Raw genomic sequence first — 16,059 nt, forward strand, 5'->3', positions numbered from 1 at the left:
AGTTCCCATTTAGCATTGATATGATTTATATGCTGAGTGAGCAGTAACTGCTAGTAACCCATGATCTCACCCAGCAAGAAAATAATATTCCTGTGTTTTATAGATGTGTGTGGCAGCCCTGGTACATGGCCAAACTGGCTATAAGCCAGAAGCTGTGTATTCATTTACTTTCCCTGCCACTCATGTTATAACTGTTCACCCTGATGGGCGCATATGTTCTCTTTCACTATGAGACCCTGCCTGTGTGCTTCTACAACAAGGGGATTATGTAAGACATTTCTCTAGTGCCAAAGGGAGGGATGGACATACGGAGTACTGTGTAAAAATAGCTGTTTTCTTCTTCCAGTATAGAGGGAAATGAACTGGTATATTGTAAGCAGCAGTGGCAGTGTTATTGGCCCTCAGGCTTGTTCAAGTATATTGTCAATGTCCTTACATTGTCAAAGCTAAAAATAACAGGTAAAGCCGTAGGAGAAATCTGCCATAAGAGACTCCCTGCAGATTATTCTCACTGACAATGGAGTGTCCATACGAAGGTCACTTTAGAATATTGCCAGTTAAAGGGTTTGTGTTAGGTGTTAGACTGGGGTGTTGTATGGATAAGAAATCATCACTGTGTACACATTACAATGTGCACATGTCCTAGATCAATCCTATTAAAAGTAAATATTCATAAGGATTGCAAATATGTTTCTTAGTAGCAGCCTGAGCTTATGTTCCACAATGTAAAAATAAGGGCAAATAATGGCCGTTGTTGCAAAATAACAGCTGTTATTAATGATGATGATCAGTAATAACGGCTGTTATTTGTCCCCATTTCTACATTGTGGGAACATAGCCCAACAGTGGTTCAGAAATATATATATAATTTTAGTTTTTTTTTGTTTTCCTAAACAATTGAGCAATGATACTTGGGTGTTACATGCCTCATACTTGCCACACTAAGCAAGTCAAATTGCTAATCTTGTTAGCAAATCCTTGTAAACTCCTTGTTTTTAGCATATAATCTCTGTGGTAACTTGCTTATCTGCATACAGGGTAAAACCAGGTCATTCGTGTCAACTGCTATTCATGAAAATGGCACACAGGCTTGTTGACACTGAAGCTTGATAGATCTAGTCAGAGACATAGCATTAAAAAATGCCTTTGCTTCCAGTCTGACAGGCATGTCATATAGCTTTAGAATATTGTCATCTCAATGGCAAGTATGTTGCTTCTAGGAATCTTTATTATAGTGTTCATAAGAAAGGGTACTCTTCTCTACAACATTGGGCAACAATGAACGCTCATTTTGTGACATCTGTATTACCTAGTAGGTTATGGCTTAAAGGGGTTATCCAGCATTCCAAAAGGTTTAACATGTTGCTGCTATATTAGTTACCATAACTCTGTGTTCCTATGCAGTCGGTGGTGCCCCATGCTGTCTGTAGTCGCCATTAGAGACATCAGGGGACACTGGAGCAATGGATAACCCCTTTCAGGGTATGTTTACACTGGAGTTAAAAACACTGCTTTGGTGTGTAATATGTAGTGATTTTTCCTATCCAAAATGGCATGTATTACTGCCCACTCCCATTGAAGTCATTGTGTCTGACTGGTGGGGTGCCAGCATCAAGCACCTTTTCCAATAAGCTGTTGGGCTGTGGCTCCAGCACATATACACAATAAATGACCAGAAGCCTCGGCTCTGTTCATTGTTGCAGTGCTGGAGCCATGTTACTGCAGCAGAGCTTTTAAAAAAAAATGACAGTGTGAATATTTTAGTTTTCTTAATATTCGATGATTGGGGTGCCAGGAACAGAGCAGAAAGCAGGAGGCTCTGTACATTGTGTGGTGGTCATGCTGGTTTACTGCAGCTCTCATTTACTTCAGAAGGACCTGAACTGATCTATTGATAGGTCATCAATAAATGAAACCTGGAAAACCCTTTTAATTCCATACTGACATTTGATAGCATGAATATACAGGCCCAAAACCTGAGCTGATTTACTGAGTAGTTCTTGTGACAACATGCCCCCTTGATTTTCTATCAAGGACAGCATTGGCATGGAAACTTCACATACACCAGTATTCCTACATATAGCTATCTAACAGTGTCAGAACGTATGTATGCTTTAGATGGCTAAACTGTCAATGTCTGTGCTTTTCTGAAACTTTGATCCACACATACAGAGGCTGCAGTCACGTGTAGGCTGCAGTGCATGAGGTGGCTCAAAGTTTGTCCTCTAAGGTACAAGATGACATCAGTGGCATAACTAGCGCATACGGCTGGGAAGGGAAGACCAGTATATATCTGCTCGCGTTATCAACAAATTCACAATCTTACATACTAGATAGGCTACATAATGATCTGATTGACAAGATTAACTATGTACCTTGACCTAGGTATTATCTTCTCTTTCCAGTGAAGAGATAGTATTTATTCACCTGTTTTCAAAAACACTTTTTTAATGAAGTCATTGAAAAGCCTTTTTTTTGCTATGTCATTTTTTACTTTATTTTTTTTTAATGTATTTTGTATGTTATTATTATGGGGGCAGCCATCTTGCCTGAGTTGTAGGAATATTTGAAGAGCTGCTTTATGGTAAGCCTGTAAACAATAGAAAGAAGCTGTCCTGTAGACATGAATGGTAACAGTTACTGGGAATACTCCATAACCTTTGAAGAGGTCATTCCAAAGGAAGGGGGGAGGCTGAGCTGTGAACATTACCTATTGTGGCTTTTACTTACTACAAGATTTCAGCGTTTTTTTTTTAAACATAGTTAGTAAAATGGAAAATTGGGGGGGATTGACACCTAAATTCTTTAAAAATATGTTAAACATTCCTTTTAATGTCTTATGTTGCATGTAGCTTATTATTTGTATTAAAACTATTTAAGACATAATTTTTTCCATTATCAGTTTGAATAGTGAGGTTATCCTGCTCTACATGGTAGAAATATTGTGTAGAAATATAATATTAGGACCTTTTATGTACCTATACATTACATAAGGCGTCTGCACTAATAGAAGGAAAGATAATGTTTGTATCTAAGAAATAAAACAATGAGAATGCTCCTGCTTTTTTCTGTAACTCCCATAGAAGTCAGTGGAGAGCGCAAGCACAGCCGCCTCTCCATTGATTTCATTGACTTTTGACAGAGATAGTGGTACACTATTTTCCCAGGTGAGGGTCGCAGGGGTTGCACTGTTATGGGGCATTTATTTCATATACTGTAGGTGGAACTATCTCTTTAACCTACTCCAATAATTCACCAAGTTCTTGCACTAACTATCTGTCTGTGGAATAGTAGCTTTTACATTAGAATAAGTTCCACTAGAATTATTACCATACTGTTGTAACATTGGGTTTTATATCATAACATCATTTGTATTAACAGGTATGAAACTTAGGGACTGCTTGATGGATAATGAGAAATTCACCACCTTCCTACAGCAGAATATAAGCATGCCTCCCATAGTGGTGGAGGAAATACTGAATGCTGACCTGAAAGTGGAGCAGGTAATAATCTGTCAGTCATATTATAGTAAGCAGTACATCTTACAATCTAGTATTTGGTGCCTAGGGTTCATGGAGACCATTGCAGAGACACAATAATTTATTCAAGGTCTTGGTGAGCAGACACTAGGCTCCTAGTCTAGTCCAAGTCTGTCAACAAGTTTAACCATGCTATGCTGTTTAGCTATGCTGTGAGATGGGAATGTGATATTTCATATGTATTTGCAGTATTTGACTGTCAGGTCTACCTTTGCAGAGTTTTGCCAGAACTCAGAACCATGCTGCAGACTATCAATTTCTCACTATGAGTTGTGAGTGACTGCTTGTAGTTAGGATCTTTGCTCCAGCTGGCATAATAGCATGTAGCAAACCTTATTGAAGCTAGAGAATGTATGCATGATATTAGAGCATGTACTCGTATAAAGCCTATATAGAGTATCATAGGAGTATATTTTGTTGATCAATCGCTGTTCTTGTTAATGCATGTATTTGTCACTGCAGGTCCTGATATCTGGATTTCAAATACGCTTGAAAGATCTGTGCAATACCTCTAGATTGGAGGAATATGTGACCATTCACAATGAAGACGTTGCAAAACTCAGTCAGTCGGTGATATGTGCGCTTCCTGAAGACAAGCTAAATCTTTTAGAGCACCAGTTCCGTTCAAACATTGACCTTCTAAAGCCGATCACTGTAAGCTAACTAAACTCAATATAAGAATGTTCAACCTGACAGTTCTTCACAATCATGTATTGCAGAATATGGCATGGTATGCAGTAAATCATAGCACTCGGCAAACCTATCCACTTTCTTGGCTATCTAGTAGTGCCGCATGTAGCTGAAACTCCCAGCTGTTTTCTGTTTCAGTGGGTTCTCAAAAGTGAGCATGTAATATGTAGTTAACCTGAGTCCATCAAAGCTATTGTTTCCATGCACTGGACCATGCCTCTATGCCATCCATTTGGTTCAATATGACAGCCATCCCCTTTAATGTCAACATAGTACATAACACGTATTGCATAATTGTTTCTGAAGTGAATATGTGTAGAATTACCATGATAAAGGCAAGGTAATGTGACTAATACCATAAATAGCCCTTCCCAGCAATATTTTCTAGACTGTCAGAGGTTACTGTGTGGCGTGGAGAGACACTGAAAAGAAGTGAACATGTTTCTAAGGTCATGTAGTTTAGCAATGCTTAGCAGCCTGATAAGAAAAATGCAGAGCTCATGTCCTTCACTGGACATGTGGTATCCGAGTGTAAGATAAGCTGGAGTGACAGGCCCAGATATGCAGGCACCAGGTGCATGGAATGATCCCAGCAGCTCATCCTGTGATGGCAGATCTTGTAGCATTATGTTTATTATGTTACTACTGCCTTTCTTGTTCAGGTTAAACCGGAACAATGCACAGCATTCAAGGGACATGGACAAAACAGATGAGAATATATTAACATGTGAATTCTGCCTGTTCATACAATTCTGGCGTCCACTGTGAAGCATGTGACTGTGTTTTCTCCCCAGTGACAGCTGCATAGCGTAGCTGTGCCTGGTGACGTGGCCTCTTTCCATTGGATTACCAGACAGCAGCACATTGACCTACTAACTATATTATTTTCATCATATTTCAATGGTTGGAAGCTTAGCGGCTAGCTTTTGTTTCCACATGCCTGCTCTGGAAATTGTCCCAGTGAGATATACTGAGGTCTTTAGGAAATATTAAGCATTTCTGGGAATTAGCCTGGTAAAATTTCTTTACGAGGGTCTAACCTTTACAGAACTGACACATTTTGAACAGTATTTCTTCCAGTGCATATTTGTAATGCATTTTAAATGTCCTTTTAACCATAGTTGGAGTGATGCATAGGCTACAAATGTAAAGCATTGCAGCTCTATTGAGCAGCTTACATTTATAAGTACATTTCTGTTACACTGGATTATATAGTATGACACAAATTTTCTTACACCCTGCAGTAAGTTGGAAATGAGTAATACAAATGTACAGACACTGAGCAACAGACAAGAAGTATAAAAAAAACCTTGCACCCATATAACATAATCCAATGACATGTGTCAGTAGCAGAGATCCATGCCCTCTTTGCTGACTTGCTGACTACAGTAAGATACTGTAAGGGCCTTATCAGCTGATCACACTAGTACTGCCTTGTGTAATAGGTTCAACAATCACACGGCCAACAAGAAAATGCTCGTACATTAGCTGATCACTTTTTAAATAATGGCAACAAAGGGCCTCATGAACCATCCTGTGATTGTTTATGCAGCCTTATCTACATGGTAATCAAGCCAAGTAAGTGTAGGATAAAAAACCCTGGTAGTAAATAAAGGTTTCAGATAAAGCCGCACTTATTACAGAGATAATTGAGGGCTGAATGTGTCAAGCAGGGGCATTTACTCTGCTAAACTCAGTTGTGATCCTCACATAGCAGATGTCTGCTTCACAATATTAAGTCCCACACTGTGCATCACAGTGGATATATAGCACCAACATACCATAGTTCTTCTAAACTCCACAAACGTAATCATAAGAACAGTAGGAGGGTGCAGACTTCTTACAAACGTGTAGACCCATAACTCGCAGAAGGCTGCATAGCCAGAAGCCTTGTGTCTTCTTTTATTTTTCATAGATGACCATTTTTAAAGACATCACAACACTAAAGCAAGCTCTCAAACAGCATGGCCCAGAGTAAGTGCACCAGGACTAGGCCATGCTCTTTAAGATCTGGCTTCAGCATTGTGATCTCTTTTATTTTTCTTAGATGACCCCATTTTAATCCAAATAGAAGACACAAGGATTCTGGTTCTGGCTACGATCAGATGTCTGCTTAACACCTGCTATATGCTTTAAGTGTTCTGGAAAAAAAAGCACCTGCCCATCACAACTGTGAATAGAATTACCTTTTTAAGGTAATTTATAATATACAAATCTATTAAATACCTAAAGTTATGGGGCCTAAACCAGAGTTCACAGCCATATGGCTTTTCACTGTTGATAGATTTACTTTTTTCTTGCTAGTTTCACTCCTTGATATAATATAAAGTCTATATAATGAGGTTGGAATGTAAGGAATACTAGACCAGTGATAGAAGTACATAGCTTCCTATTCAGTGTAAGAAAACCCTTGGTAGGACCCACAGAACCATCCATTTGCTTTGCAAACGTTGTAAACTTGTGGTTGTGTCACAGTGTGTGCTTTGACTTGTGTGAACTGTGATCTGTAGAATTCTTTTACACATTACCCAGAGTTCAGTGTGGGGAGTTCCAAGAATCTATTAAGTCGCTGTGCTCTGTTTTAGTCAATAATGTGAGTGACTGCCATTGTTCTCCCTGAACTGATGTAATGGCTATTGAATAATGTCATGCTTCTTATGAAAACTGGCAAGACAGGCCAGTTCTCGTAATAGGCAATCTTTGCTTCACACTTGGCTTGTGATTTGGTGTGACCTTTACAGCAATAAAACGGTACTCCCAACTCACAAATACTTAAGGATAGAGGATAAGAAACTGATAAGTTAGGGTCCATCCAGAGAACAAAAGAAGAGAACTATCCCCTAAATTAATGGGATAGGACAACACAAGCTCAATATCTATAGTTAAAAAGAAAGTCTAATGAAACTGGAAAATATCAGGTATTGAGGGGGGGGGGGGGTCTCTGATTGGCTGACTGATCGGGCAATCGCTCATCCGGGTAAGTGTAGTTACAGCTAGTATCTGACATTTTTTAGTTTAGTGGGACTTCTCCTTTAAGGCAGCACTTTAGAGAGCATTCTGCATCTATTCTGACCGTTTAAAATCTGTTTCATCGCAAGTTAAGTGTGCCAGTTATTTTGTGGTACACTATTTGTTGTGTAAAAGCAGTACATAGAGGGTTTGTGCCACTTTTGCTCACTAATTGCAAATTTGAGTGTCGGTTTTTTATTCGTGGTACACAAATTGTTGGGAAAAAGCAGTGTGTGTGTAGAGCAGGGTTATCCAACCTGTGGCCAGATGTTGCATGCAGCTCAGGATGCATATGGATGCGGCCCAAAATAATTTTTAAACTTAAAGGGAACCTGTCACCCCCCGTGCCGGGGTGACAGGCTCCCGACCCCCCGTTAGAGCCCCCTATACTCACCTGATCCCGCCGGGTCCCGCTTCTGAAGGTGGTCGGGTGACGGAGATCTCAGCCGCTGCAGCCCGACGCGCGCACTGAGAGATGAGTCCAACGCTCATAGAGAATGACGGATCGCTGGACTCTCCTGTCATTCTCTATGGGTGTTGGACTTATCTCTCAGCGCGCACGCCGGCCTGCAGCGGCTGAGATCTTCATCACCCGACCACCTCCAGAAGCGGGACCCGGCGGGATCAGGTGAGTATAGGGGGCTCTAACGGGGGGTCGGGAGCCTGTCACCCCGGCACGGGGGGTGACAGGTTCCCTTTAAAACATTATCACCATGTACCATCAATTTACCCATAGCTATATACTGTATGTTGCTGTAACTTTGATCTTAATCTAAAAACAGCTCAAAAGTACTTTGGTACACTCCTTGGTGACCTAGCAGTGTCTATATATTATATAAATGTCAGCTACACCAAACAATTTCGGGATCTGCCATCATTTAAATGCAAATCATGGTGAGCCGATAGTACCCTTCTACTTGGCTGAGGGAAACAAGGATGGAGTTAAAGGTCATTGTGCTAATCCTTTGTTCCCCTAGAAGTTAAGTGCTACCTGTGGTTTCTAGCAGCAACTAATCATCTTCCTCATCACTGTAATGAAATAAACGTGCACTTGGCCGGTCTGAATATGCATGCTTTAGGCTTTATTTTCATGCCCCGTATTTAACGGATGCTACGGACAGGGAAGGCCTGTAGTGGAGCTGCGTGATGTATCAATATTATCCCAGGAGCTGGGAAACTGTTTGAATCTCTGTAGCACTGTAATGAGCTGCACGACTGTCACTACAGTGCCACAGAGATTCAAACAGTTTCCCCATCCCCTGGATGATATTGATACATCATGCTGGGTGGGAAAACACTCCCCATCCTTAGCATCCGTAATATACAGGACGTTGGAATAAGCCCTAAGGGAGTTATGAGAAAGCAGGCAAAAAAGCAGTCTCGTTTGTGATCAGACAGAAGTAGATCTTAACATGTATGGGTGATGTCAAATCAACTCTTTAAACTATGGTAAAAATCTTCATGATGGAAATAGTATTTCATAGATAAAATTTTTATACATATTGGGGGAGATGTACCAAACCAGTGTAAAATAGAATTGTCTTAGTTGCCCCTAGCAACCAATCAGATTCCATTTTTCACTCTTTCTTTAAAAAATAAAAGGTAGAATCTGATTGGTTGCTAGGGGCAACTAAGACAATTCTACTTTTACACCAGTTTGATAAATCTTCCTCATTGTATATAGCGGAAAAGACTTTGTGGGTATACATTTCTTACTTTGTTTTCTAAAAAAGCTCTCCTGAATAATAATCGCTTGTGATTGTAGACATTTATTTTGGTGAAGATGATGGGCTGTTTTTTAAGTAACCAGTGTTTTCTCCTTCTGGTAATTACAGAAAGAAATGTCATCAAAGTCTTTCCCGCTGCTGAGAGAGGTTACTGAAAACCTGCTGCACAGCATGGGACAGCTTGCCAAAGAGGTAAGTATAGGGCACTGATTTTGTATGGGATGTTAGATGTCATGACTGTGGTAGCATTCATTATCCAAAGGCCCAAACCAACTATTGTGGCCTGTGGTACACAAAGTTCTTTCTTTTTTTTTACTTGTTACCAATTTAATGTAAAATGGAGTTGCAATGATGAAAAAAATAGCTCCAGAGCTGGGGGTGGTATAAAAATAATATACTATACACACTTCTCCATTCCCCCACAGTTGCCTCACTAATGCTCCTGGTTCCACATCTATGGAATATTCATAGAATATCCTCTTCATATACCATGAGTGTCCCAGATGGGAATACCAAACACTTAAAAACTATTAAGCTAGCTTATCATGGCTTTTCTTTTACTCTGAATTGATTTTCCTTTTCTCTGACTGGATAAGATTGTTGTTGCAAAGAAAGTCAGCATAGAGTTCTGGGACATTTAACACACGAGGAATAGTCACCAAGCTTTATATTGCACTTTTATAATCATGTGGAGAACAGAGTTGTGTCTTTTTTTTAAAGTGAATGTCAGTCACAGCACAACATTCTGTGATTTCGTTTTCTGTATAGTATTGGGAGCTCTGACGTTCTGACATAAGGCACTACATTCCTTGCATAGATTTAACTGATAAAAAATAAAAAAAAGTTTAAAAAATTGTTGCCTGTAGCTACAACCAGATGAGTGGTAGACGTTTTATTGAGTTCATAATAAGTACAAATGCAGTAAGTTCCTCGGTTCCCCCCTAATGGTGTCTCCAGACAGCCAGAATTGTGCCTTTTAACTCAGTGTAGTAAATGGTGTTTATGAGTGAGCATTCCCGTTAATGTTTCTTTCAATGATAAGTGATGGACATTTCTTAGCTGTGGTTTATCCCCATCACCAATTTAGCTCTTATTGAATAACGTTTTTTAGTCTTTTTCCACAGCATTTACACTCTAATATTAAGTATTTATTTCAATAACCTAACGTAACACAACAAATGAATAAAAAATACATTAAAGAAAAAGCTGATCAAATACTTACTACATAGATAGAAGTAAAAAGCAAGTGGAAGGATGAAAAGAAAACCTATTAAAGGAATCCACAGCATGAGAAACACAGGGCTGCCAGGTTGGATTTTGTGGCATATAAATGCTAGGCTTTATATATGTGAATGAAGATTACTATTCCAACCATTTTTTTCTGTTACAATTTTAACAGTGAATCATATATATGTGTAATGTACAGCATCTTAGGTAACAGCCCTAAACCACAAACCAGTATAAACTTGTCTTCTGTGATTCTTCTTCTGCTGCTCCCTTTACTAGGCGGCCCCCAGGTCTGGGGCAAGAAGTATAAAAAATGATGAACAGAGCATGCGGTTCCCATCTTGCTGATGTGGCTAAATGAAACTTTAGTAAAATATAGTTGGCAGCTGTCCTAGTGTGGGCGGCACTGACATTCTCAGGCTCTAGAGGGAACTTCAGACGTTTCTTTCCATTGTACAGAACAATCTGTGCTCTTTGCGTCTGGAGTCATACTCCTCTTCTAAGTGTTTTCTGACCTGACCCCCACACAACTTGTGTTTTGTTGTCTTACTGGAAGAAATAAAATTGCTAATGTCTGATACAGTTGTACCCGTAGTTTACATACATTTTTATGATTCCATCCTTTTTCCACTCTCCCCTCTACACAATAATACTATGTGTAACAGTGACTGATAGTAATGTACAAGCTTTGCACTGTTGAACATGCTGAATTACAAATGCAGAGGCACCAAAATGCAATTATATTTATAGCATTGATTTATACTCATCTCACTATGATTGTGTTTTTGGGACACGGCTTAATGGCAAGCTCTTTTTGACATTCGCAGGTTATTGGTATGAAGAGTTGGTCAGACATGAGGCAAGAGGTTATGTTCCTGACCAGCGAGAACTCTACATCTTCACCAACCTCCTTGTATCAAGCAGTGTCCCGAATTGTTTGTGGTCATCCTGAGGGAGGGGGTCTTAAGATCAAGTCCTTAAACTGGTATGAGGATAACAACTATAAGGCACTCTTTGGAGGAAATGAAGGAGGGGAGAATGGCACGGAGGAAGAGTCATCAGCTGCATACGATAATTCTACAAGTATGTGTACATTCCACTTATGTAGCCAGTATGAGGATAGCACTGGAGTATATAAAGAGAGAAAAGGAAATCATGAAAAAACTTTCTGTATAAAGTGTACTATAATAAAGCTCATCTGTTTTTATTTAAACACCTGTAAGCATACTAGGCTAGCTCACTAAGGTAAACCCCATGAGTTTTTGGGTTTTTAATTTATTGGGGAACATGGGGTGGGTTTTCAAAAAGGGCATTGCATTTGTGGAAAAAGTGACATGACTTTGAGTTCTCATTAAAATCTATTGGGCATTTGATGAAAGCCATTGGAAAGCCACGTCAAAATTGGCACCAAAATCCAACCAGCGGATTCTGCTCAGAATTTTGTGTGGAATTTTCTATGTGATTTTTGTCTATGCCCTTATGCTGTTTGTAGGAACAGTTGTGAGCATTTCCCTAGACACTGAAGAATAACGTAAATTGACATTTTTAGAAAACCTTTACAAAGAATGTTTTGGTTTATATGCCTTTTTAATATCTGTATTATTATTGGTGTTCAGATGTTTATACAATACTGATGCTAAGCCTGTACCATTAGCTCCTTATTGCAATGAATTGATGATGACCCTGGAGTCCAGCCCTCTGTACAGGATGATCTGGAGAGCACTGAAGCCCTTACTTGTTGGAAAAATCCTGTATACGCCAAGTACACCAGCCACACGTATGTTAATGTCTGAGGTAAGGATCAAACTGAAAGAACCAAGTCAATTTATTTCATCCAATGGGTGGCTAAGTACCCCATTTGTGAACTGTGTGTATGATGTGCTTACTACAATGTCGGCCAACTAGTTTTTTGCTCCCTTATTCCCTTACTTTGCTTATCATACCTCGTTAAAGTTTGGCCATGTAAAAAATTATTCATACCGCAGGGGGGGGGGGGGGAATGGAAAACTTTCCCAACTCTCCCCTCCAGTATGAACCAAGTGATAGACTGCCCGCTCACTGGGGCAGGGCAACGCTGCAGTCACTGATTGGCTGAGTGTGCAATCAATCGCCTGAGCGGGCACGGCTAGAGGTAAGCAATGATTGATTTTCTGTTCGTCCCTGCTGCCTATGAGATTTTTGAGATGGCTGGACTTTTCCTATAAGGTGTGTTACATCTACATTGACATAGTAATATAACCATTCATGTATGGTGTATTTGTAACTCTACATTGACATAGTAATATAACCATTCATGTATGGTGTATTTGTGTTACACGTGATTTTATCCATTTCTACATGTAAAATTGTGTGTGTGTGTGTGTGTGTGTGTGTGTGTGTGTGTGTATATGGCTACTTTCACACGTCCATAGGGCTGTTCATAACCATAGACTTGCAGGTAAGGACAGCACTACGGATGTGACGTCCATAATGCACTGACCCTTTCCTGGTGACCATGGTCCCATTACACCTACTGGTGTGTGAAGAGGGCCATTCAAAAGAATAGATCGATAATTTTTTCTGTAAGCTCATACATTTTACAAAGCTATCAATATTTACCATTTCTTTAATTTTTAGGTCAATAAAACTTTCCAAGAGCTGGGAGTGTTTCGAGATCTTGGAGCAATGTGGGAAGAAGTTCGGCCACAGATAAAAACATTCCTGGAAGGCAGCAAAGAGATGGATCTTGTTAGGGTTAGTTTATTCTGCAATATGTATGCTCAGGTTGTGAAGTGTGATAGAAGTTTCCTCATCTAAGAAATATGTTTTCCCTAATGCCATTTTAATATTTTATGGAAAGAAAAAAACCTAATCATTTCCATTGATCCTTTGAAGATATCCATCTTAACAAAAATTGAGACGCATCTCTGTGCTTTAAAGGGTTTGTTACCAGAAACTTTGCTTTTCAAAATGCAACATTAAAAAAAATCAGCTGATCGCCTAATAAACAGCTGAAAATTAGCGGAAAAACGTCTCCATTCTAACGCATAGTGGTAGTTCCAAGAGGGGGACTGCCCATCATGATGGATTGCCTTCATGTGAAAGCTCTCTTAACCTTCTCCATGGGTTTAGTTTTCACAGCTGTTCCCTATTATCTAGGAACAGCATTCTTCAGGACCAGCACGCATGTAGTTTTATTTGCTTGCTCACTATGGTAGTTGAGCAAGTGATAAACACGTGTGACCAAGATGATATTGAAGTGATGTAGCACATTCCAAACACAGGCAATGTCTGCATAGTACTCACATTGTGTGACACAGAACCCCACCCTGGGCAGAACATTTTAGCCTCTGGATGACTTGATTGTTAAGCATTTGTAATAAGTAGCATGATAAAGAGTTTGGTTCACATCCTTATAGGTAACAAATTAGAGAAAAACAACCTGCAGTCCCTCTTTACACACCCCAGCATGGTACAGTTTGTGTCTTTCTCTTTACCATATAGCGTTTGAGAAGTTGTATCTTAGCAGTACATAATCTGAATAAAGTAATACACTCTTCCCTATATTTTCATCCCCGCTAGTTTCCCACATTGATAAACTACAAACTTCTTTTGTATGTAGTACGGTAAATCCAATTTCAAAACTCCGTTATAATGAGTATATTTTAATTAGAATATGTCTCATGTGTCTGCAAAAAATGAAGCAGATCCTTGGTTCTGTTTTTTTTTCAAGTTTAATCAATGCATGTATTTTAACAATCCTTTTGCAGACTCTGCTGACCAATAAGGGCAGCAAACATTTCCTGGACCGCCAACTAAATTCAACAGGGTGGACATCAGAAGACATTGCAAGGTTCTTGGCTAAAGAATTAGAAGAAGAACAGGCTGAGGGTAAACCCTTGTATACCTGGAGAGATGCGCTCAATGAGACGGACCGTGTCGTGATGACCATGTCTCGCTTCATGGAGGTGAGTTGCAGAGTCCTTCTGAAAATAGAGTCAATGTTGTTCAGTTGGTTTATCTTTCTTCGCCTAGTTTATAATTCAGTAATAATAGGTTCTTTATCAGCCACACAAAGCATCTGTATATTTCTTTATCCTTATTGTAAAACTAGCTGCACAATCTCAGTCCAAAACTACACCAAGTTATGTTGCACAAATGATTTCCTCTTGGCCTCCTTTAGGCCGTGTTCACATCTTTTAGATGCACTACGTCACTGGTTTTCATCAGAAAAATAGAAGAAGAGAATGCTATAAAAAACGTTGTGTACGCACAGAGGACAAACTGACTTGTTTTCTTGTGAACTATGTTATATGTTAATCTGTTTTCCAGTTTTAGACAGATGAAAGGGGTAAAGCGTGATAGGATTTTATTACCTGACCCTTTTTTTCTCAGAGAGATAAGCCACCACAAGAGCTGTCGGGCTCAGCTAAACCTTCCTCATAGAGAACACGTGAATGTTCGGCCACCCCAAATTCTCCTGTGTATGGGGAGGACAGGAGCAATATCTAAAACAAAAAAGTGAAGCAGCAAATGCTAAGACGTGGTTACTATAGATAGAATTGTAAAACTGCTATAGAAAAAAGATGTGCTTAGCATACCATTTGTTAAAATAGTGTGTAACATCCCACCAAGTTTTTTTTGTTTATCTGGGAGAGATCTCTGTCAAGAAAACAATCTTTACTGTCTGAACTGCTACACATATCTTTACTTATTTCCAGTGTGTCAATCTGGACAAGATAGAACCAGTGGACAATGAAGAAATTCTGATTGATAAGTCCATGGAGCTTCTACATGAAAGAAAGTTCTGGGCAGGAGTAGTCTTCGTGGACTTGCCAGAAGATGATACTGTATTACCTCATCACATAAAGTATAAAATTCGAATGGACATTGATAATGTGGAGAGAACCAACAAGATTAAGGACGGGTGAGTTGTGTTGTCTATCTCTATTTTTGTATACCGCCCCATCTACAAGTCCAGAGTTCACCCTATCAGTGTTTTCTTTGTTTCATTTACAAGGACGTTTATAGCAAATAGATACAAAAGAACAACTTTGACCTTGAAAGGAATTTGTGCTGTTGTTTTTTATGCTCAGAAAAAGTAGCGTGGGTGTTCAAAGACTAAAGCCGGCCACTTGTACTTGTAGATTGTTGTCTCTGGCCCCATATCATAGGGTATTTTCCCTGGCAGTTACTTGAAATAACCCAGACTCGTAGAGTTCATTGTTTAATGCACTGGCACAACACAACTAGCCAAAAATTTTACTGACTTGTGCTATTTCCTTGCTTATGTTTTTTTGGATCACCTCATCTATTTTTATTTTTTTTTCTAACACATTTAGTTCACTAGGTATATGAAGCATTACTTTTGGCATGTATATTCTAATAATTAGTACTAAGACCACCACTAACATCTGAAGGTGGGGAAAGCTCAGGTTCATGTTTTGTGGACATCTTTTCAGTCTATAGACTTTCAATGGGGTACTCACTGTTGCTCTCAATGCGACATGAACCTAATTGTTCCTTACACTGGGTACTGAGCAGAAAAAAAAAAAAAAGAATACAATATATTACATGGAACCCCACATTTTATTTCTTAAATATTTCCTTTGGGTACTATAGGATGCTGTTTTATTTAAGTTGCAAGTTGAATCCTGCATCTACTTACTTCTGTATAGTTACTGGGATCCTGGTCCTCGTGCTGATCCATTTGAAGACATGCGCTATATCTGGGGTGGATTTGCTTATCTACAAGATGTTGTTGAACAGGCAATTATTCGAATACAGACTGGCACCGAGAAGAGGACTGGAGTATATGTTCAGCAGATGCCCTATCCTTGTTATGTAGATGACATGTAAGTATATCTAGATCTTCCTGGCATAATAAA

General features: G+C 39.4%; 1 protein-coding gene across 5 annotated transcripts in view; it reads left to right on the forward strand.

Annotated features, from left to right (window-relative positions):
* The window catches only part of ABCA1 (ATP binding cassette subfamily A member 1), a 314,953-nt gene that overhangs the window by 267,608 nt on the left and 31,286 nt on the right, over positions 1-16,059 (forward strand). For all 5 annotated transcript variants that reach the window (XM_069962030.1, XM_069962027.1, XM_069962025.1 and 2 more), the window contains 9 exons: positions 3,382-3,503; positions 4,002-4,193; positions 9,074-9,157; positions 11,020-11,275; positions 11,847-11,986; positions 12,809-12,925; positions 13,942-14,139; positions 14,893-15,098; positions 15,850-16,026. In XM_069962030.1, the coding sequence (XP_069818131.1) occupies positions 3,382-3,503; positions 4,002-4,193; positions 9,074-9,157; positions 11,020-11,275; positions 11,847-11,986; positions 12,809-12,925; positions 13,942-14,139; positions 14,893-15,098; positions 15,850-16,026 (1,492 nt within the window). The remainder of the gene's footprint in view (positions 1-3,381; positions 3,504-4,001; positions 4,194-9,073; positions 9,158-11,019; positions 11,276-11,846; positions 11,987-12,808; positions 12,926-13,941; positions 14,140-14,892; positions 15,099-15,849; positions 16,027-16,059) is intronic.

The sequence above is a fragment of the Dendropsophus ebraccatus genome, chromosome 3, assembly GCF_027789765.1.
Source record: "Dendropsophus ebraccatus isolate aDenEbr1 chromosome 3, aDenEbr1.pat, whole genome shotgun sequence".
Taxonomy (NCBI): Eukaryota; Metazoa; Chordata; class Amphibia; order Anura; family Hylidae; genus Dendropsophus; species Dendropsophus ebraccatus.